The sequence below is a fragment of the Pteropus vampyrus genome, unplaced genomic scaffold, assembly GCF_000151845.1.
Source record: "Pteropus vampyrus isolate Shadow unplaced genomic scaffold, Pvam_2.0 Scaffold114, whole genome shotgun sequence".
Classification (NCBI taxonomy): Eukaryota; Metazoa; Chordata; class Mammalia; order Chiroptera; family Pteropodidae; genus Pteropus; species Pteropus vampyrus.
This window is the reverse complement of record NW_011888895.1, coordinates 2949996-2973289: the sequence shown is the minus strand read 5'-3', so window position 1 is coordinate 2973289 and position 23294 is coordinate 2949996. Positions and strand designations below refer to the sequence as shown.

Sequence of the window (23294 nt, the reverse complement as noted above, 5' to 3'; positions counted from 1 at the left end):
TGTGTATGAAATGATATATCTGGTGGCTTATGAACTTTCTAGGTGAATACACTTTGTTTGAAGAAATGGTCTACTTACGTGGGGAACCATCCCTCCTCGCTTTCCGCTCCCTCCTCGCTTTCCCCTCCCTCCATGCGGGAGACTTCAGAAAGAGCTGCTCTCTTTGGTAGAGGGTTGCTGGCGGCAGCTTAAAACCCTGCTCACTCTGCCTCACCTCCTACCCCTGAGATGGTTCACGGGGACTGGACGTCCTCAGAATACAGTTTGATCATCATTTGAGTTGAATCCGGTTTCAGTCATTTCTTAGGTATTCTTAAAAAGTTGAATAACCAAGGTTGTAGGTATAATAGAAATGCCTTGTCAAAGAGATTTAAGGACACGCTCTTTAAATTTTTTAGGGACTGTTACATCATACGATTACACATAGTGTTGCCTTCAGCTCTGCTTGTAATTTCAAATTGTCTGGAATTCGTATCAGTTGTATCAGGAACTCTTGTTTCTCTTCAAAGTGTCACTGATAAACCATCACCATATCCATTCTGTACATTTTTAAAGTAAGCAAAGGTTCAGGAAGGTCTTGTATGAGTAAGTATACACTCTGTGCCAAGCACCATTAATCTCTTCCACTATTGGAATTTGCTTTACTTGACCTTGAATCAGGATGACATGTGAAAATATACATGAAAAGTCTGTAAGTAGAATTTTATATCAGCTTAATTTTCTTTGTATTTTACTTGAATACTGTTATGTACATAAGTGCTAATAGTTGATGTGGTGGTTGGGACCCTCTTTAAAATATTTGTGAGAGACTATATTTAATACATTATTTTATCTAGTTCTTTTTTCGATAATGAGGATCCTAGTATGCCTGGCATATAATTGACAGTTTAATTACACAGCAGCCGATATCATTACTTCCAGTCTATACAAGTTGTAGAAGATAAAGTGACGTTTGTTGAGAACCTGCCTGTTGTACTCGCCAATATTACGTGCTTTCTATATGTTAACTATTCCTTAATTAAACCATTAAGAGCTAGGTGGTAGTTTCATTTTATAAAAGAGATGGTTGAAGCTCAGAGATTTTTTTGCCTCAAGTCCTACAGTTAGGAAGTGACAGAAGTTGGACCTCAGCCCTTCAGAGCTTGACTGCTTTCTTGACTGACTAGTCATGTAAATTTTCAGAGGTGTCTGTGTGTTCTATAGACCTGTAATTACTAGCTGGTAAAGTTAATATTTTTCGTTGGCTCAGAATATGAGCAGGAGTTGGCAAGGCTGTTGACAGTGCTGGGCTGAGCCTGTTCAGATTGTGTTTTGAGTGTGTGGTTCTTAAATCAACTCCAAAGCTAAAAATATTGTTGGTCACTTTTGGGATCACTGTATTTTACCCTTCATTAGCCCATGTGCCTCAATGAATTTATGATGACTTGGAGCCCTGATGGCTCTAGTGATTGTTTTTCTTGTTCTCAGGTTTTTATGACAGGTGACTTTCTTTGTGGTCATATGGCCTTGATTTTACAGGTTGTCCCAGAATCATATCCTAGTTTGGAGTATAAATTATATGGTTGCCCTAGATATTAGAAGAAAAACATTGGATTTGGTCATTATAACTAATTATATTTTGGTTATATTAGCTGAAGGAATTTCATTGCAGATTTGCATTTGGTCTTATTTTCCTCTTTCTAGTTGTTCAAACACAGCAAATGTTTATGTATACTTCTATTTGGATTAATTTTTCAGTTGTAATTTAATTCATTCAAGCACCTGAAATTGTACCAAAGTTATATTCTGATTTTGTGAAACACTGTCAATAAAATATTACTGAGAAGGAAGCCCCCTCCTTTGAGTGGGAGTGTGCTGTTTCAAAACACCTCGTGTTTGAGATTTGGCTAAATCTATTCTACTCATTGCCACTAGGGGACCACTTACATATTCTACAAATACTACTTTCATTATGGAACAATTTTCTTAAAAATTTACTACTAAGGAACCAACCTACATACTTATCGTTTTATTATGCTTATTACTTGTCCCACATTTCTCACAGAGATGTACTCGAACTGTGAACCAGCTTAGTCCTCGAAATATAAAAACAAATAATAAGAAAGCTTCATTTTAGCTTAAGAAAAATATTTTTTATATATATTCTTCTAATAATAAAGGAATTCTGGATAGTGGCCTTCCCTAACCCTGGGTTTCGCATTCGCAGGTTCAAACCTTGGATCAAAAGTTCCGAAAAGCAAAACCTGAATTTGCCACATGCCGAGCAGTACATGCGAATGAAGTGATGTGTAGGCATATCCTGATGTAGCCTATATGCAAATACTGTGCCCTTTCATATAAGGAACTTGAGCATTGATGGATTTTGGTGTCCATGGAGGTCGTGGAACTAATAATCCTCCATGGGTACAGAGGGACGAATGTATTTTTGTCATAGAAATGTTTGCTGCTTTAAAAGGAAGAGAAATATGTAAAACTTTTATTGTGTATCTTACTTTGAATTATTTTTAAGGAGTGCACAGTTTATCTCCTAAAAGACTGAAGTTCAAGGCTGTGACAATCTGTTCATGACTAGAATGTGAAATGTAGTTAGTTGCATTGTATTACAGTGTTTTACATTTTTCTACAAACTAAATTGACCTATTTTTGGTTTTGTTTTGCCTTTTCCAGTCTTTACCAGGTGCTGGTCTCTGGATGTTTTTTTTGTTTAGATTGGGAAAATCTTAAACCTGCTCACTGACTGGTATGGTATGCAGTGTGATAGGACAGTCGGCAGAGACTTTCGAAGAGTCTGAGGCGGCATAGGCACAAAGAGTTAACGGAGCCTTAGCTAGTTTTTTGGCCACTCTAGAGAGCTTAGCAGTTAGACCCAGCATGGGAATTTCAGTTAGTCTGCGCATTCATCAGGGAGGGTATCCGACTTGATAAACCATATTTGATAGTGAAAACCAATGTTTTTGATACTAGCAGTGTCTCACAGTGATCAAGAAAGGAAGTGCTTGTTTTGTTTCCAAGAATTTTGTTCTCTAGAAAATAAGCTGTTGCAGTGGCTGCTATAACATACACCTTACCCTACCTCCCCTCCAAACAAAAACACAACCAGCTCTGGGTGATTGTCTCTACTTTGAGATAAGAGATGGTCAGTTACTGACATTGAGAAGAGTGACACCTGAAAGGGACCTCTGACCAGCGAGTTAGGCTTATCTATATGAGTCGAAACAATGGCAAGGACATAGCTTGGATGTTGGATGGCAGGGAGAGCTCCGTTGCAGGCAGGATTTCGTAACTGCCAACAATAGTTTTCATTGTAATTAAGGACCTGACCCTTATACTGAAACATGAAAGGTACCTTTTTAAATAATTAATGTTTATTAGCTGTCTGATAAGATTTTATTAAAAATTTAGGTGGTTCCTCCTAAATAATGTAGAATTTTTTTTTTTTTTTTAAAGGTTAGAAAGTTTTTTGGGTGGGAAAAATGTCATAGAAATCTGACCACCTTCAGGATTTGGCAAATATGAAGTGATACAAATCCCAATAGTGTATTTTAGGCTTTTGCCTGTGGCAGTCTTATTTATGCCAGTCATTATTGATACTGGCTTTTAGGAGGAAGGATTTTGAGCAGTGTTCTTAGTATAGTTATTGTAGTACTTTATGCTTAAAAAAGGCATAAAGATGGGATTAAGACGTTTCTATCTAGGGCCGCTTTATGAATTAGACCTAATAACCTAATTCGGCGGGCATTTAACTTTAGACAGTATTTCCAGTTTCTTTCCTAGCCAGTGAAAGGTGTGTTTTTTAGTCTTTAGTAATTCGTCTATGTTGAATAGTTTTGAAGAGAAAAGACTTTAGTATCATTTATAGGACTTAAGTTTGATACTGATATTTAAAGGAAAATGTCTAGATCAGCTTTGTCAAGCATGGAAAAATATTTCACTCTGAGGTTGCCTGATCACAAAAGCAGAAATCACTTTAGAAGTTAATGTGTTGAAGGCATTAGGTTCAATAACAAAATGTTTTTCATATTTATCTGTCAGCTACAATTATAATTAACTTTGAAGATTCAGAATTTGTATCTTTTCCAGGAGAAAACCCATCAAATTCATAAACTCGACTTTAGGTAAATTTAAATATGTTTCGCAGAATGATTTTGTTAATCCAGGACTGAAAAATATCTGCTTGACTTACCGAAGGTGATTTATCATGTAATAGTTGACAAATGTCTGTTTCATTGAGGTTTGGAAGATATCATAAAAAGCAAATTATTTTCAGTCTTCCAGAAAACTTTTACCTTATCCCTCCTCTCCTTTCTATACCCTTCAACAAGAAATCATTGAAAGGAAAAAGTATTCAACAAAATCAAACCTGGAGTCAGTGTTCTTATCCTTTCAGAGATTCTCTTGGAATTAATTGCCTGATGAAAAGGAAAGGAAGGACATTACCTCTTTGAACTTTTTTTTTTTTAATCCAATGTCTTTTTTTCTAGGAGCATAAAAAAATAAAATTTTAGGGTTGTTTTATAAGGTGTATGTTCCTAGTTTTCTTGAGTGGAATTTTTTTTTCCTTTTAGGGCAGGAGTCATCTCATAATTTCTAGGTTCCTTTATGATAACTAGTACAGATGTACATTTTAAATAGGAATCTAGGAAAATTTATGACCATGGATTTGTACGGATTAAACATACTTGGTTTTCTGTTTGGGGTTAGATGAAAGCACCTAGTAAACATCACCTGCCTGTTCCATCCAGGAACTTAACTGGCTATAAAAAGTATGTTACTCTTTGGATTCATAGTATTCAAAGATTCATTTTGGTACTCTTTATGAATAATTAGCATCCCCCCGTCCCTTGAAGGTGCTTTAAGATTTTGGTGCCTGTTCGATCTGAAACTACCACAGTTCGATGAGAAAGGGCAACGTCATGGTAGTTGCTAAAGTAGGCCACTTAGTTGCTAGGAAGTTACGAGGTCGATGAATTTTTGTGCTCAGTTCAAAATGATAAATATTCTCATTGACTTGTGCTAGTATAGATTACTTTTTCCTGTGGAACTGAAGTATATTTTGAAAGTATTTTTTTTTCTTTTATAAAGAATGTCTTGTTGCGCCGTTTTTGCTAGACTGAAAGTTTCCTCATCGCTTGGTGAGACCCTCCTCTAATTCAATCTTTGTCTTTTGTCTTTGCTGCCTTGCAGGGTTGGTACAGTAGGCTTCACTAGACTTAGCTGCAACTCAGAATTTCTCCTCCAGCACCTGAGTAAATGCTGATGGTCTTGTGGAGAGTGGATTAAGAGTACGAGCTAAGTTCTCAATCCCAATTAAGAAGCGGAGGAAAATTTAAACTGTCTCCTTCAAAGTTTATCACAACCACCACCATCAAGACAGCAAACCAAAGGACAAAGACTTTGACCTGCTCTGTTGCTCTGTGTAGTCCAGTTCACGTATGGTTTACAGACTTGGCTGGGGTACTAATGAGTAAATAAAAAAGTCGGACACTTCTGTCATTGGACACTTTTATTCACAAAGTTACCAAAATGAGGGCTGTACTGGAGACAGCAGACATTGCCATAGTGGCCCTGTATTTTATCCTGGTCATGTGCATTGGTTTTTTTGCCATGTGGAAATCTAATAGAAGCACCGTGAGTGGATACTTCCTGGCTGGGCGCTCTATGACCTGGGTGGCGATTGGTGCCTCTCTGTTTGTGAGCAATATTGGGAGTGAGCACTTCATTGGGCTAGCGGGATCTGGAGCTGCAAGTGGATTTGCAGTAGGCGCATGGGAATTCAATGCCTTACTGCTTTTGCAACTTCTGGGATGGGTTTTTATCCCGATTTACATCCGGTCAGGGGTATACACCATGCCTGAATACTTGTCCAAGCGATTTGGTGGCCATAGGATTCAGGTCTATTTTGCGGCCTTGTCTTTAATTCTTTATATCTTCACCAAGCTTTCAGTGGATCTGTATTCGGGTGCCCTCTTTATCCAGGAGTCTTTGGGTTGGAACCTGTATGTGTCTGTCATCCTGCTCATTGGCATGACTGCTTTGCTGACTGTCACCGGAGGCCTTGTTGCAGTAATCTACACAGACACTCTCCAGGCTCTGCTCATGATCGTTGGGGCACTCACACTTATGATTATTAGCATGATGGAGATTGGCGGGTTTGAGGAAGTTAAGAGAAGGTACATGTTGGCCTCACCCAATGTCACTTCCATCTTGTTGACATACAACCTTTCCAACACAAATTCTTGTAATGTCCACCCTCAGAAAGATGCACTGAAAATGTTGCGGAATCCAACAGATGAAGATGTTCCGTGGCCTGGATTCATTCTTGGGCAGACCCCAGCTTCAGTTTGGTACTGGTGTGCTGACCAAGTCATCGTGCAGAGGGTACTCGCGGCTAAAAACATTGCGCATGCCAAAGGCTCTACTCTAATGGCTGGCTTCTTGAAGCTTTTGCCAATGTTTATCATAGTTGTCCCAGGAATGATTTCCAGGATATTGTTTACTGATGATATAGCTTGCATCAACCCAGAGCACTGCATGCAAGTGTGTGGAAGCAGAGCTGGGTGCTCTAATATTGCTTACCCACGCCTGGTGATGAAACTGGTTCCTGTGGGCCTCCGAGGCTTAATGATGGCAGTGATGATTGCAGCTCTGATGAGTGACTTGGACTCTATCTTTAACAGTGCCAGTACCATATTCACCCTCGATGTGTACAAACTTATCCGCAAGAGTGCAAGCTCCCGGGAACTAATGATTGTGGGGAGGATATTCGTGGCTTTTATGGTGGTGATCAGCATCGCGTGGGTGCCAATCATCGTGGAGATGCAAGGAGGCCAGATGTACCTTTATATTCAGGAGGTAGCAGATTACCTGACGCCCCCAGTCGCGGCCCTGTTCCTTCTGGCAATTTTCTGGAAACGCTGCAATGAACAAGGGGCTTTCTATGGTGGAATGGCTGGCTTTGTTCTTGGAGCAGTTCGTTTGACACTGGCCTTTGCCTACCGTGCCCCAGAATGTGACCAACCTGATAACAGGCCAGACTTCATCAAAGACATTCATTACATGTATGTGGCCACAGCATTGTTTTGGGTCACAGGACTCATTACTGTAATCGTTAGCCTTCTCACTCCACCTCCCACGAAGGAACAGATTCGTACTACCACCTTTTGGTCTAAGAAGAGCCTGGTGGTGAAGGAGAGCTGCTCCCCAAAAGACGAACCATACAAAATGCAAGAGAAGAGCATTCTGAGATGCAGCGAGAATAGCGAGGCCATCAACCACATCATTCCCAATGGGAAATCTGAAGATAGCATTAAGGGCCTTCAGCCTGAAGATGTTAATCTCTTGGTGACCTGCAGAGAGGAGGGCAACCCAGTGGCCTCCTTAGGTCATTCAGAGGCAGAAACACCAGTAGATGCTTATTCCAATGGGCAAGCAGCGCTCATGGGTGAGAAAGAGAGAAAGAAGGAAACAGAAGATGGAGGCCGGTATTGGAAGTTCATAGATTGGTTCTGTGGCTTTAAAAGTAAGAGCCTCAGCAAGAGGAGTCTCAGAGACCTGATGGAGGAGGAGGCTGTTTGTTTACAAATGTTGGAAGAGCCTCCGCAAGTTAAACTAATACTGAATATTGGACTTTTTGCTGTGTGTTCACTTGGAATTTTCATGTTTGTTTATTTCTCCTTATGAACTTTTAAGGACATGATGAGACACTAACTTAAGAAAATACTGATCTTTGAAAAAAAACTTACGTAACTGTTGCATCTCTCAGGCATTGTTTACGCTGTAGGTTTTAGCCAAATTTTAATTAGCAGAAAATCATCTATTTGCAAGACTTTATTTTCCCAGAGATGGACGAAAGTAAATTTTCAACCTAAATGAAGCAAAACTTGTTTAATAGACTGAATTGTGCAAATGTGGTTTAAAATTTTTCATACCAAAGTAAGGAGAGACCAATTATTCTCATAGAGCACTTAGAACAGAATATATGCTAAGATATCACGAATAAGGTATACTGTCTGCACTGCCAAATCATGGTAGACCTTGTTAACCTGAAGTAGAAGACTTGATCATTTTAAAGTTTTTTTGTCTGTCTCTGTAATCTCTACTATTAAAACAACAACAACAACAACAACAACAAAACGGAATTTGTAGACATTGTGTAATCAATTGTGTACTGAAAATCTTATGTGCTAGTGGGGTACTTGTTTCAGGACAGGTTAGTTGCCAGGTTCATTTTGTTAGCATGAGCCTGTGGGTTCTGATTGCCAAAAGAAAGGAGGAAGAATGTCTTCCTGTAGCTGTTCTTGTACCACCAGTATATGGAATGTTGGGAAAAAGTTTGTTCCACTCCCTTTTTTTTCCTATTTGACTGACATTTAAGTGAACCATACTCAAATGACCATCAAGTTTGTCTTTATAAAGTTATATGTTATGATTGTATTGTTAAATGATTATGGGGGAGAAGATGAAGTAAACATTGCTGATGATCCCCACATTTATTGACCAAATTAAGGTTGTTTATTTTAGGAACTGGCAGCCCCTAAGCAGTGTTTTGATCAGTTTATGCCAAACAGGTAATTACTCATGCTCCACTAATTCTGTAGATATGATGTTGCCATTTGGTGACATTCTTTATTAGCCAGATGTCTTCCAGGTAGATCCAGTTGGAAGATGTGTCCAGAAATTTGAAGAAAAATTAACACTGCCTTCGCGCTGGGTTGTCCTGCTTGATTAAATCATAATACAGTGAGGTCGAATTTTTAGGTGGAAAATTTAATTCTGAGATCATATTATATCCTTAATAAGTTTTTTTCTTGATATATTTTTTTTCCCAAAAGGCTTGCCATCTATACCTGGCCTCTACATTTTTGCTTAAAATGTTACACTGACTTAGAGCATGAGGATATTTCAATGCAAACCGGCCATCAGTAACAGAAAACTCAGAATGCATGCTTTGCTGTGGGTAGATCGTCAGTATAGTCTTTCTATAGAATGGATAGCATGTCGAAGAGGTGCCACAAACAAGAACTTCTGGGTTTAGTGGTGTGTCTTATGGAGGATATTACAGGACTTGCATAAGTAATTATAGGACTCTTTATCTTGACATGGCTTGGTACACAGTCACAACCTTCATAGATGAGAATCTGTTTTTCACAGACTGATTCCCCTTGCTGAGGACAGGGTACAAAAGATGTTAGAGCCAAGCTCTACAGATTATGTAGTTCTGTGTCTTTGTGTACAACGGTGTCCTTTTTGAAAAACTCCATGACAGATGAAGGAAACTGATTGTGTATCTACTTTCTTTGACTTTTCTGTAATCTCTGATACTTTCTAAAGTGCATGATTTTGTTAAGCTTATATTTAGGGAAAATTATTACTTTTTTAGGTACTTTTGTAGATTTTGAATCAAAACTCAGTCCTAATGATTTTAAATATTTTGTATTATATAACCTAGTTTCATTATAATGGACTTAATTAGTCCAAAGTTGATCTTAGAAATTATCAGGTAGCATAATGTCTTCCCATCTCCAGGAGGCTTTCTGATAGACTGAGTCTGTAGTGAAAAAATAATTCACGTGTGAATAGCATGATTTCTGAGAGCTTAGAGTGCCTTGTAGTATTTTTCTTCTCAATGCTTATGGTTTATAAGTTGGGGGCCAAGTAAATAGGGACCATTCTTTTGTATGGAGGCTGGGGTTGTGACATGTCCAGGGTTACAAAGTCCACTGTAAAGAACCGAAAACTAGGTGTTCAGATCTGGACTCATGGTTTGTCCTTTTCTCAAAGAACTGTTCCTCCTCTGAGACAACCTTTTGGTATTTGGAGAAATAATAGGATCTTAGATTTTTCAAAATGGCATCAAGTTGTAGGAATTCAAATTTTCTTTGACTCTGAATACACTGCTGTATATTACTCAGTAGTAATGATTGACACTGGCTGAGCAGCCTTCTTACCCTTTTTATTTACAGCGTAAATAAATAGATGGTGTTTATGGAGAGTCTCCCCCCTTTACTTAATGTTAGTCCTAACAGTTTGTAGTATTAGGGTCCCCTACTTTCTCTCTGCTGTTGTCTTAGTATGATACGTAAAATACATCATCTTGTGTCTCTGTGTGTGTAAATAGCCGTAGGTCAAGTTTAGAGTACTAATGCCTGTAAATAAGGAATGACTATTAGCATATCCGTTAGGATTGTTTATTCTTGCCAGTATAAACATCACTTTATTTAGACTGAAGTCCCTGAAGCTTGTCCTCCTTATTGCTTCCCAGTAATAGACAGTGTGCTTAAAGTATGTGAATTTCTGATTGCAACTTCATTTCAGGGGACCATTCTTCAGTCTGTTTTTCATTAGAATGATTGTTCATGGAATGATACATGGTCTGTCTTAAGCTAGCAAAATGTTCATAGTTTACACTAACTAAATGGGTCCTAAATGGTGACATTGATCTCTAGGCATTAACATGTATATATTTTTATATTGGCTCAAGCTAAGGTTCAGAACTGACTAAGAGTGAAAGTGACTAAAACAGCTAAGAGTCAAATCAGAGTGAGGACACTGATCTTCACAGGTGGGGGAAAAATGGTCTTATTTGCTGTTAATGGTATCCCCAGTTCTTAGATTTTTGTCCTCTCAACCATCTTAGTCTCAAGATCGGATGAGAAGAGCTTATTACTCTAGTATGTAGAATGATTATTGGTTCCTTTGTTGGACTTCTAATTTCTCTGTTTGAGAATTTTTTTTGTCCTGCCACCCCAAGATAGTAAGCAGCTTTTGAAACAGCTGAGCCATTCTTTTTCCTTGGCTATTCTTTCCCGGTGAGGCTGTCACTCTCATCTTTAGGTTAGAGAAGCATCAAGCAGTAGCGATGGTGCAGTGTCCTTAGGCCTAAATATAGCAGTTCTGATCTCCTGAGGCTTCTTTTTGTCTTGGATCAAAGGATTCATAGTCTTTTTTTGCACAAAGAGAGTCTAGTAGCCATAGCTCTTAGGGGTGGCGCCCGAGTAATTAGCAGGGACCCATCAGTGAAACCTCAGTTTTAAGAATTGAGTGGAAAGGTTGCTGTCTCTATTCTCTAACCCGAGTGGGGCGAGGGGGAAGCTGAAAAGTCTTGTCAGGGCTTTAAGAGTTTTTAAGTTTATATTTCTCAGTACATTGCTTTCTTCCCTGTACTGGTGTGTGGATCTTCCCCCCCCCCCCCCCAATATCGTTTAACATAGCCTGTGGATTATTATTCCTTACCACCCTATAGACTGGCTATATTATTAGCTATTAAAAGGTTAGACCTGCCAGTGTTGCCACTTGGCACTATTCAGCTTACTTGCTTTCCTTACACTTTACTCCTCTGTCATTTTCATATGAGGTATGGCGGCTCGAAAGGACCACATGGGTATCTAGTAGTGACACCTCACCATTCCCCACGTTTAGGTTGAGTGAGATACAAAGGCCATCTCTGTTAAATTATGTGACTACAGAGACTTGCCAGGACAAATTTTCCTAAGAAGTCTGAAAAACTATTAAGTGAAATGCTGAGAAGTACCTGGGTGATACATACTTAAGTTGGTAAAAAATAAAAACTTAAAATGTGCGATGTAGAATTATATTCATCGAATTCTATAACTTGAAGCATCTTGGCTATCAGCTAGCTTAAACCCCTCCCCATATAAATTAGGATACCAGTGAATAAGATCTGGCCTGTTAAACCCTGGTTTGATGTCAAATATTATAAAATAGGAGTTTATTAACATATTTGAGGTTAAAATGACTGATATTTGCAGTGATACGTTAGTAGGAAAAAATGCTTTTAGGCTTCAGTATTCATAAGATTTCTCATTAGCCAGGTGAGTAAATGACTAATTGCTTAAATCATTTCAATGTTGACATTAGCCTGAGTGGCCTTTACAAATGGGGGGTATATTTTATTTGTGTGTATACCCACCTAACCATTCAGAAAGACTGGTCTATCCACTTATTTTTCTTCCCTCATTTTAATTCTTCACCTGTTCTTTCTTTCAGTACTTATCAGATTCCTGTTTTGATCTTTTGTCAGCTTAATTCACTTTCAGGCTTATTGCCATGGTGTGCAAAAGTGCTGCTTTGCCCAAGTTTTGAAAACTTGGATCCGAATAATGATTCATTAAATATAGGTGTGTTTTAAGTAATACTAAATTTCTGTTAGTTAAACTGTTAATTCTCAAGAATGATTTTCTGAGAATTTGTGTTCACTAATAATAAAAATCCTAATAATTCATCAGTATTCTCAAAACTCCTTTTATAAAAATCAGAGAGGCAGCAATGGTTAAAATTCACGAGTCTCTCTGAAATGATGGTATCATAGTGCAGAGAGGAACGGAATTTGTTTTGATGCCAAAAAGCCTTGTTCTTGCGGTAATTCAAGGTAAAAATTTGGGGCCAGTCAGTTGGCTTATATAGAAACCCTTTTGTATTAGTTAGGTATGAAGCTGGATTACATGAGAAGTAATCTTTTGATAACTACACTTGGTTAGGCTTGGTTGACTTAACTCTGGACTGCAGACTGCTTTTCTTCTAAGGTCACTTCTCTTAATTTGGCATATTTTTCGTTAAACTCTCCCCTCTATTGGAAGGACTAGGTATATAGGTGGACTCCTAGAACAGAATTTAGCTAAGATTCAAAACAGTTAATAGGCTTTGCCAATGCTGAGTCCCACACCATTACTCACTTAGTCATATAAATGTTTTTATTTAAACCTCTCTCTCCAGTGCTGGGACTAAGGCTTTAAACTACTGGTTCACTTTTAAAGGAATGTCGTGAGAATTGATGAAATTTCTGTTTGTTTCTATTCACCTCAAATTCTTTATAAAAGATAGGATTTAGTTTTTGTTTTGGGTGTAAGCACCCCATTTTCTGATAACTAACAGTCTTAACCATTGGCATATAGTCTTTTACTCAGAAATAAAAAACATTTGATGTATCTGTATCATTACTCATCTCCTGAACTTTACTTTCTTAGGGGAGTACCATAATCTGAAGCTGTTGACTTAAATTATTAATCTTACTTTATGTAATAACTTTTTAAGGTTGGTTTAGTTACCTGGATTCATACAGTATGTTTGAAGAGAGGGATACTAGAATAAAGCAATGAAGTGCAGGTAAAGACAAAGCACAGTGGTCTTCGATTCATTCCTCTTAGAGTAGTCGCAATGGCTTTGCTCTCCTCAGAGAGAGCACTATACTGTATATTCCATGACAATACCCACTCCCCACACCAGTTCAAGACAGTTTGCAGTCATAGAACTCTATCCATGAGGGAAATATGTATTTTCAGTGATTTTTGGCAACAGCACAAGCTGACAGTAGATAATCACAACCTTGTTGGAGACTTATATCTTGGAAAATTTGCCTTGTATCCTAGAGCTACTGGATAAAGGAGTGTTTACTTTTTGTTATGGCCTCTGGACTAAGCCAGTCTAGATAATTTTTCAATATATCAGTGTAGGGTAGACTTCTTCAAGTGGAATGTTCCTTAATAACTCACTTTCTTTTTGTTGTTATAATAATTAGAAACTGAAATTAAGCTCATTACTATTACTGAAATCCCAAATTGGCAAAGGCCAGTATATAGGTTATTCTGTAATATAATCAGCTTCTGAAATTTATGTGTTTTGATTAGTGCCTTCTGGTTGCCAATATTGACTCTGCTAGTTTACACCTTTCCCTTTCTTGATTGAAAAGTCTTGTTACAATTTCTCTTTTTAAATTTTGGTATAACTAGTGAAGTAAAAAAACACATTATATTTACATACTTTATATGCAGCCTTTATTTTAGGTTCAAGGAAACCAGGTAGCTCTAATTCATGTTGCAGTTTAAATGTTATTTATTATCTGTATTTGTTTCTTTTATTTCCTTAATTATAAGTATAAGGTTACTTATATTAATTCTGAGTATTTTTAACTATCGTTTTCCAGTGTAGGTTTGATAGGTATGCCTGAGAACGTGTATGTGACAATAGTATCACATTCCGTGATAGGGAAAAGCTTAAAGTAGAAGTCCACAGAAAGCACAAAATTATTTCGCATGTGTGTATCTCCACGTGTAGAAAGCACAAGACTAACGGTATTCTCATATCCCACAAGTGCCAGTCATAAAGCCCACCAAGTGTATGTCTGGGGAGTTGTTAGGATGGAGGACCGCAGTACTGAAAGCCCTAGACAATGAGATATCTTAAGTTATGGGTGCTAAATGATAAGCGATTCGACGTAGTATTCTGAATGTTTGTATTTCTTTGGTGGAGGGAGAGAATACAGATATCAAGAATACTACGATTACATTTAGGGTTACTAGCTAAAATAGGGTCTATGGGCTCTTTCCTACAATCTGGAAGTAAAGAAGCAAGGATAGATTTACAGGTTTTTGGTGGGTGGAACAGTTTGACAAACTTTTGCTTTAAGCCGTAGAGTCATTGTAGGTTTTATTTTTATTTTTTTTAATCTTTTTAGTAAATTCAACCTCCCATCAATAGTACACTAAAAACATGGAGAAAGGTCATACTTTAACAGGGGAAATACTTTAATGTTTGTATAGGTTTGTATGTAAGAGATGAAGTTAACTTTATTTTTTCATATGCACTTCATATAAATAGAGCAGAATTTGATCCAGGTGTTCTGAGCATCAAATTGATTTTGAGACAGATCTGCCAAATGATGAACTACTTTGCTTTTCACAATTGTTGTAAGAGTCTAAAGGGATCTTTTGCCTGTCCCATTACCCACTTCATGCCTAGACTAGATGAGATCTGTGAACATGGGTGCAAAAGAAGGTGATGTGTTTTGTTCTCCTCGCCATTGCCATGATCCTATCCCAGACTTTCTTCACCTAAATAGTCCGTTTTTCAAGAATGAATAAATATATCTTTGTCTTGGGTTTTGCCCATATCTCAAAACATGTAACTCTCGGAATGAGAGAGAAGCGACTGCTTTTGTTCCCACTCTCCTCTATTTCGTGGATTTATCTTCTTAGGGAAAGGCTGGGTTAACTTTAGTAATATGCGGGAGACTGAAGCCGGTGTACATGATGGTGACAGGTTTTAGAAGAGTTATTTAACCTGAGCACTTTGAGGGAGAGAGCCTTCTCTCCAGCAAAAAAGTAGTCCAGCAAAAAAAAAAAAAAAAAAAGTACACCTGCAACATTATTTTAGATTGTAAAGCCTCAGGCTTTGGGGCGATGGGGGAAGAGGAGAGCTAGAAATGCAGGAAAAAGTAGAGGTTTGAGGAACATTGTCGGTCTAGCAATACGTGATAAGGCAAAGCAGTTAAAATCTGTTAGTCCTACGTAGTATGTGTTCTGAACCTTTGAATGTTGATTTTAAATTTCATGTAGTTTGTAAAAATATCATGCTTTTCAAGATTCCTTTGTCAGAATATCTTTTGTTTATAATTCCATGGAAAATTGCTTTAATTAGTTAGGTGAAAGTAGTCCTAGCAATGTAAATATGTATAATTAGAATTTTCTAATTTCACTGTGAGATCTCTAACTTTTGAGTGGCAAACAGATCAACAGGTCTTTTGCTCATGGATTTTTCTGTGGGATTGTTAAAATGCAAAAGCTTTATTTTTTTTAATAATGACATATTACATAAGTCTCAGATGATGGTATGGAATCTTCCCCTGCTTTCCCCCACCAATATTGCTTCAGTTTATTGATTGCCAGCAGAGTTCAGAAATAGAGCAGGGATTTACCCATTCTTTGCTTGGACATCCCATTTTCTGTTGCCCAGACCTATGTTGGCAATCACATATGAACTGTTTTATGCTTCTCAGTGCTTTTTTTGTTTGTTTGATAAGGTGGATATCAAAACTAGTTGCTGTGCAAAAGTTAGTAGTCTTCTTCAAGAAGAAAACCAATTCCTTTTCTAATATCCTGTGAAATTGCTTCATTCATTTCTTTATTTTTAAGCCAAATGTCAGCAGAATACTGCTGCTTTTATCTAGTAATTTTGATATGTAAGTATTAATGCATTTTTAAAAGATGTCTACATTGAGAAATGTTTTTCCAGTGTCCTGCCTATTATGCTTTGTTCAGATTTTTCTGTAAGAGACCAGTCTGTGCACTGGGGGTGTGTAGTGTGTATTGTGTACATGTATCATTTCATCAATTATGCATTGTAGACCAAATGTGATTAGAAATGAAGTTGTTGAGTTACTGGTGAGTTTTTTGAATTGTAAACTGATCTCCAGTGTACCCTTCATTGTCCACAACTCTTTTTTTTAAAGATGTGACTAGTTGGGTCCATTTCATACAATGTTTTAGTTGCAAGCAGAAAGTAGAATTTGGTATAAGCCAGGTTATTTCCATACTGAAAGGAATACAATTGAAATAGTAGATTTAGGATTATTAACCATACATGACAGTGCTAACTCGACTATCTATTCTAACCTATTGTATACAATCCGATTTTTTTAAATTGTAGACATGTATGATCTTGGTTTAATGTGTTTTTAAAAGTGTTATTGTTTAAAAAATGAAAAAAAAATGAAGCAGATCTGTTAAAGAGCTGTCAGTTTTCATTACTGACTGTAAAATACACTGTTCTTTGTGTACTGTGTGTTATTTTGCCAGCTGCTGCATTAGCCTTCAAAAGTATTTGGAAACTTAAGATGAACTACATTTCTTGCAAAGTATATTCCTTTCTGTGGTATCTTGTCCTGTAACTGAAGTATAGTAATTATTTTATGAAATGTTAGCATTTATGTACCAACTTTGAATAAAATGAAAAATTTACCTTTCTGTGGCTGAGTATTTTCATTGTGAACACATCTACCCTCAGTTTACAATATTCTAGGCCTGAGTTGAAGAAGCTTTACCTCAGTTCCTGGTCTCTTGGCTCATGAAGGGTTCCCGTGTTTCCTCTGCCAGTTATTGCTGTTGTTTTTACCTTTGTAAACACGGACTCACAGGGATTGACTGAGAATTGAGTTATATGCAACTCATCGAGTAAATAAAAACATTTTTAATATTTTTCACTTCTAATTTTGAAATAATTTCAAATTACAGGAAAGTCATAAGAATAGTATGAAGAACTCAGGAATCATCTTCATCCAGATTCACCAGTAGTTAACATTTTGCCACATGAGCTTTGTCATTCTCTCTAATCATATGTACTTTTCTGAACTGTACGAATAAGTTTGAGACATCATTCCTATCTACCCTGGAAGTACATGGGGGTGTATCTCTTAAGGACAGTCAATCACAATATAATGATCAAAATCTGGAAAGTAACACTGATACATTCTTTATTCAAATATTGCTTTTCCAATAATGTCCTTTTACAGCAACTTTTTATTTATTTTTTTAAATCAAGCCAGTCCATTTCATTTAGCTTTTACATCTGTCTCTTTTAATCTGGACCAGTTCCTCAGTTTTTCTTTGTCTTTCATGGGATTGGCATTTTTGAAGTTTAGAGATCAGCCGTTTTGCAAATGCCCCTCCTCAATTTGGGTTTATGTTTCCTTATGATTAGATTCACACGATGTATTTTTGGCAGGAATACAACATAAGCACTGTGTCCTCGAAGCTTCACACTGGGAGGCATGTGATGTTTGTGGTCCCATTATTGACATTAACTTTGACATTTGGTTTAAGTGGTGTTTACCAGGTTTCTCTAGTGTCAGGTTACTCTTTTGTTTTTGTAATGAGTCATTTGTGGGGAGATAATTGGAGATCATGTAAATAAACTCATTAAACTTGAACCCCTACTTTTAGTATCCATTGATAATTATTGAGTAAGTTATTACTGTGATGGCGCAAAACTGATTTTTCTAAGTCTTTGTTCTTGCTGTGCTGAAATCGGGAGCTTCCTTTCCCCCCCATTCATTTATCAATGTGAACTCATGGGTTATTTTATTTTGTGGGTTATAACCCATTACTGTCATTATTTTGCTCAAATGTTTCCAGATTTAGCTAGCGAGACTCCCTCAGGCTAGTTTCCGTGTCATTTGTGAAACATTTCCATCATATTTTGAGTGCTTCCTTATTCCCCAGTGCAACAAGGTGTTCCAGGTTCACCGTATACTTTCCCTGCCTCAGTCTGAAGCAGGTATTCAGCAGGGGATGGCGTTTGGAAGTCAAGGTCTGGGCATGCGCGTTCTCGTAGGCGTAATCATGGTCGTTTCTTCTGATGCCTCCTGTGCTGAACCAGCACCGGAGGTTTCTCTCGGGCTTTCTTCCATTCTGTTTCTATTTCTCTTATCCAGCAGCAAGAAATGTGATAATGTTGACTTGTTTACTCACTTTTTTCAATCCTGCACCTCCTTAGAATTAAGAGTTTTCATGTCTAAAAATGTCTTTATTCATTTGTTTGAAAATTTGGCCGAACGTAGAATTCAGGATTGGAAAGTATTTTACTTTAGAAATGTGTAAGTATAAGACCAATTTTTTCTGGCTTCCAGTCCTGTGTTCTGAAATTTCACAACTGTGTGCCTTGATAAAAGCTGTTCTTTCTTTGTGCTGGCCCTCGGTGGACTCTTTCAATCTGGCAACCCCGTGTCCTTCTGTTGTTCGGAGATGATTTTTCTCCTCTTTTTTTTTTTGAACTCCTTTTGTTCAGCTCTTGGACTTTCTGGGCTGGTCCAGTTGGTTTATATAGTCTTGTTTTTTGATTTTCATCTTTTTTTCTCTTTTTTTTTCTCTTTCTTTTTTTTCTTTTTTGCTTTCTAGGAGTGTTTCTAAACTTTATCTTCCAGTCCTTCTACTGAAAAGAGTTTAAATTTCTATCAGATTTTCAATTTTTAAGAGCATCTTTGTTCCCCAGATTTTTATAGCTGTATGCTATATGATTTCATTTCTGAAGATACTGAGTTTCTCTCCTCCTGCATTGTTCACTCCAGTTTTTTCTTTTTGTGTCAGTCTCTTATTTTAAAGAATTTTCTCTGCTGATCGTCTGCTTATATTCAGGGTGGACTAAAACTGCTTTTAATGTGTGGGCGGAGCTTGTTGGTGTCATTGCCTGACCTTCCCAGCCTGGCTGTTGGTTGGATGACTCCTGCAGTACTGTTAGAACAGGTCACATTCCCCAAAGAAAATTCTTCCAGTTTTTGATTGAAGGATAAAATGCCCCGTTATTCTGGGAGCTAAGCAGGGAAAGAGCACAGGGGTCTCAGCATTCAGCATGCATTTTTTTCTTAATCCCATTTTGGTATGATAGCCCTACTTGTCGCTGTGCCCATGTCCTCCAGTCCAGAGAGTAAACCTCCAAACATGCATCTAGAGATCCACTTACTCCTTAAGCTTTCAACCCACTTTTCAAAAGTTTAATCTCCCACTTCACCCCCACTTTCAGTGTTGCCAAGTCCCAGATATTTTGAGAAATTCTACAGTCTAAGTATGGTTGACTCGTAGTTGTCCCCGATTACTTTCTTTCAAATATTTATTGCTGTTAATCCCTCTTTTCTCTCTCTCTCATTCTTGCAGGCTTGTACGATTAAAAACTTTACAGTAGTAAAGTTTACAGTAGTTCTAGTTGGTTTTCTGGAGGGAGCATAATTAGGTGGCTTGTGTTGGATCTCCAGCTTACTGCGAAGTACTGGTATCCACTGTTCACTTAGCATTTGAAGGTGGAAATTTTATAGCCTATCGCCTATTTCTGCCCTTCCCAAAAGAACATGTGACCATCAGAAGCACAGTTGGAGTTTTAAAATTTCGCTCATTTCTGTAAGTGCAGACTGATGATTGTTCACACTTGAATGGGCCTTAGGAGGCATATATTTGATTTTTCTGTACAGTGCATGAATGCTACCCTTCATTTTTAGTATGAAATTGAACATACGTACTCAGGCCGTGAAACATGAACAGATGTAGGGAATATAGTTGATTATCATCGTTTGTGGTAGTTATATTCTGTAGAGTCACCTTGAACACAGTAAATGTTGACTCCTTGCCCTTTAGGGGAAATACGTGGTTTGCCTGCCTGTAAGCCTCTGGCTGGTCACCACATTTTTGTCAGCCGGTCAATGCATAACCTTCTTTTACGTTTGTTTCTGTTTGAAGACATACATAATTGTTGATTGGTAAACATCGAACTCAGGGCCAGTAGCACACTAACTCATACCTGAATAAAGCTTATTTTCTCCATAAAGCACATCACAGTCTCATTGCGCTTAGGAATACTTAGATAACAGTTCAGTACAACACTTGGGGTCCATTTTAAACAGCGAAGTCACCAAAAAAAACCTGAAAAATGCGAAAAACATGGCACTACATAGACCACAAAACAAGAAGGCAGAATGCCACCCTGTTGGACCTCAGCTTAGGAATGTGTGTTGGGTAACGGAAAATTTCTACAACTCTGTGCATGCGCGTGTCTGCAAACAACTGAAAATAAGGCAGGAGTATTAATTTCGGGTGTACAAACACATTTTAGCTAGTAGGCTAATTGGCATTTATAGATTCCACAAATAATGAGAATTAGCTGTAATTGTGAAGCAAATCAAACACCTATGTAACTACCACCCACAAGAAAATGAACTTTATTACCCCCATTCCAGAAAGGTCATTCCATTTTAAGACTGTCTGATTTTAAAGGGTTTCTTATTGACCCCAAATCTTGCCTCTTATCTTCCCTTTGTGTATTCGAAACTAAACGTTCAAGATAAATATATTCTCAAAATTAGGCTTAACCTTCTCCATTCTCTGGGGTATGTTGCAAAGGACATAGATTTCAGACTCTTTACCATCTGGGTCTTTGTTTTTTCTTGGACAACTTTGAGGTAATTAATGTCCACTTTTGTATGTGGCCTCCAGGGTAGACACCGCTGATGTTGGACTGTAGGAATGAGAAATAAAAATGAAGACTACCATTCCCTTGGGTTTTATTCTCCTAATTCTAATTCGACATTTCATTGTTGTAGCCAATGGCAGATTCTCTGTAAAATCCTATTGTCTCTACATGGGGCTTGCTGACTCAGTTTCCAGAAGTTTTTGTAGCTTTTCAGAGTCTAGGTTTTGTTGTTATACTATTCCCTATATATTCTAGGAGTTGAATGTCCATCGATTTTTTTGGTTATGGCCTAAGAATCTCAGAAGTTTGGAGGTATACTTTTATGAGTCTCCCACTGTATCTTTGTTTTTCTATCTTTCACTTGTTTATTCCTCGTTCCTTGACTATGCATCTCTGTTTTTGACTAATAGGATGTGCTTTAGCTTTCTTAAGCAATGAAGATCTTATTTATTCTTGATTTTTATGGCTTGGTTTAGTCTTCTTTTCCTTACTAGTTAAGTGCAGTTACTAACTTTCATCTCTCATCTTTCCATTTATTCTTGGATTTATATATTCATCACTTATTGAACACAGTGCATGCCAGGTTCTTTGCATCTCCAGCATCTAGTAAAGCAGAGTAAGATGCCAACTTGGAGAGGCTTAGTTAGGGAAGGAGATGTCCTCTTTAGTAACTACACTTGCCAGGTGTATGTGGAATGAGAAGAGATATACATGGGATTACAGAGGAAAGGCACCTCTAGAAAGTAGCTGAATCTTAAAGGATGGTTGGAGCCCTTTCATTCCTCTGTGCTGTTATACCCTTTCTCCTCCCTGCTCTTCAGAATAGTGCGATCCCTTAAGTGCCTTCTTCCCACCACTTGAATTAAGCACAATTGCGGTGGCCTAGTTTGTGGTCACACTTTTGGTCTGTTGTTCAGCAAGGTACACAAATCTGACTCTCTTGCTAAAGCCCAATTTTCTGATTCTGTCAGTACATATTTAAAATTTTTCTCTTAATCCAGTCAACTAAATGATATTTTTGCTAAACCCACACACTGATGTTTAGAAGATTCACCGGATCTAAGGAGAATTTTCTTATAACCGTTTTGTCTCTACTGCTCAAAATCCTTTGCTGATGCTTACCTCCCCTAGTCTCCCTGTCATTCCAATGCTGTCCCCATTCTACTGTCTTAGGAGGTTGAAATATGAGGCAAAGGTGGGGAATTGAATCGTGCATGAAGGAGAGCAATCAACAGGACAGGTAGCTCAATGACGTCTACCTGATTCCTGCTGTTGCTATCAGTTTCACAAGCTTTGGCATTTCATTTACTTGCTGCCATAGTAACCAGGACTCCTGCCAATCTTTCTGTTTCCCGTCTTCTTTTATTCATCTGTATGTGCATCTGGAGGGGGGATGGGAAGAAGAGAAATGGAATTCTCCCAGTGAAAGGATTGTAAATTTCCAAGCGTCCTCAGGATGGCAAGCCCGGTACCTTAATGTCGACATTGGTTCCAGCGGTTGCGGTAATATTAACCATGAGTAGTCACCTCTTGGGATTGTTGTTTTCCCATTTCCCATTCAGGGAGGGCTCCATTATCGTTGTGAACAAAGTGGAGCTTTTGATCCTTAAATTAGGGTTGGGGGAGATCATTGTCGAAAATCCTTTATAAACTGCAGTTCAGCCAGAATACTTTATCTCTAGGGTGATGAGAAGCCAAGCAATTCCTACTAGAATATGGTTTTTACCTTTTTCACACCTGGGCAGCTTTAAAAAATTCTAATGCCTAGGATATTTGAATCTCCAGGCCAATTGAGTAGAAATATCTGAGGGGGAGACATAGCAGCGTCTCATTGTTGGCTTCTCATTTTTAAAGCTCCAGGTCATTCTAGTGTTCTCTAGCCCAGGTGATTCTGCCTTTTTGCTTCGACTTAGGCGAATCAGGAAAGGAATGGTTGGTTATAGGCAGGTGAGCCCCCCGATTTGGCCTTAAATGATGTCTGAATGATATTCTTGGATTTGAGACCTCAGAAGTAAGTGGAATAATGAAGGAACAAAACCGTTAGGTTTGAACCACACAGATTTACTGTTAACTGAGGTACATAGTAACTGACAACTAGTAAATACATACAAACTTGGATCTCATATAATCAAGATTTCTTTTTGGCTCTGTGGGGTTCTTTAAATTTGTTTGTTTATAGCCTTCTCGAATCCAATGCTGGTTTTATTTTTTTTATTTTTTAATTTTTTTACGCCTACAGGACCTGGTCTTCCTAGGTGGTCTCCCATCCAAGTACTAACCAGGCCCGACCCTGCTTAGCTTCCGAGATCAGACGGGATCGGGCTTGTTCAGGGTGGCATGGCCATAGACCCAATGCTGGTTTTAATAGATGAGTGTGCGCTGGCTGCAGGGGTCCCTTGAATGCCCACAGCATATGGCTTAAAGGCATTCTGCCTACTGTGCAGCTGAAGTTACTTTGCTGGTCATCATCTGCCTTTACATTTGCAAATTCAGCCATGCTATGAACTATGACTCTTTGATTGTCATGTACTTTGTTATTGCCATGGCAT

At 38.0% G+C, this 23294-nt stretch overlaps 2 protein-coding genes and 1 non-coding gene across 3 annotated transcripts in view; 2 read left to right on the top strand and 1 right to left on the bottom strand.

Moving 5' to 3' along the window:
* SLC5A3 (solute carrier family 5 member 3) overlaps window positions 1-10509 on the top strand; it is a 30039-nt gene extending 19530 nt beyond the window's left edge. Inside the window, exon 2 of the mRNA XM_011365666.2 lies at window positions 5185-10509. Coding sequence (XP_011363968.1) covers window positions 5524-7680 — 2157 coding nt within the window. The 5' untranslated portion in view covers window positions 5185-5523 and the 3' untranslated portion in view covers window positions 7681-10509. The remainder of the gene's footprint in view (window positions 1-5184) is intronic.
* MRPS6 (mitochondrial ribosomal protein S6) overlaps window positions 1-23294 on the top strand; it is an 87832-nt gene that overhangs the window by 19627 nt on the left and 44911 nt on the right. The window lies entirely within an intron of this gene.
* Window positions 22976-23094, bottom strand: LOC111743463. The gene has a single exon (XR_002781723.1). It is a non-coding gene; the product is annotated as a 5S ribosomal RNA (ribosomal RNA).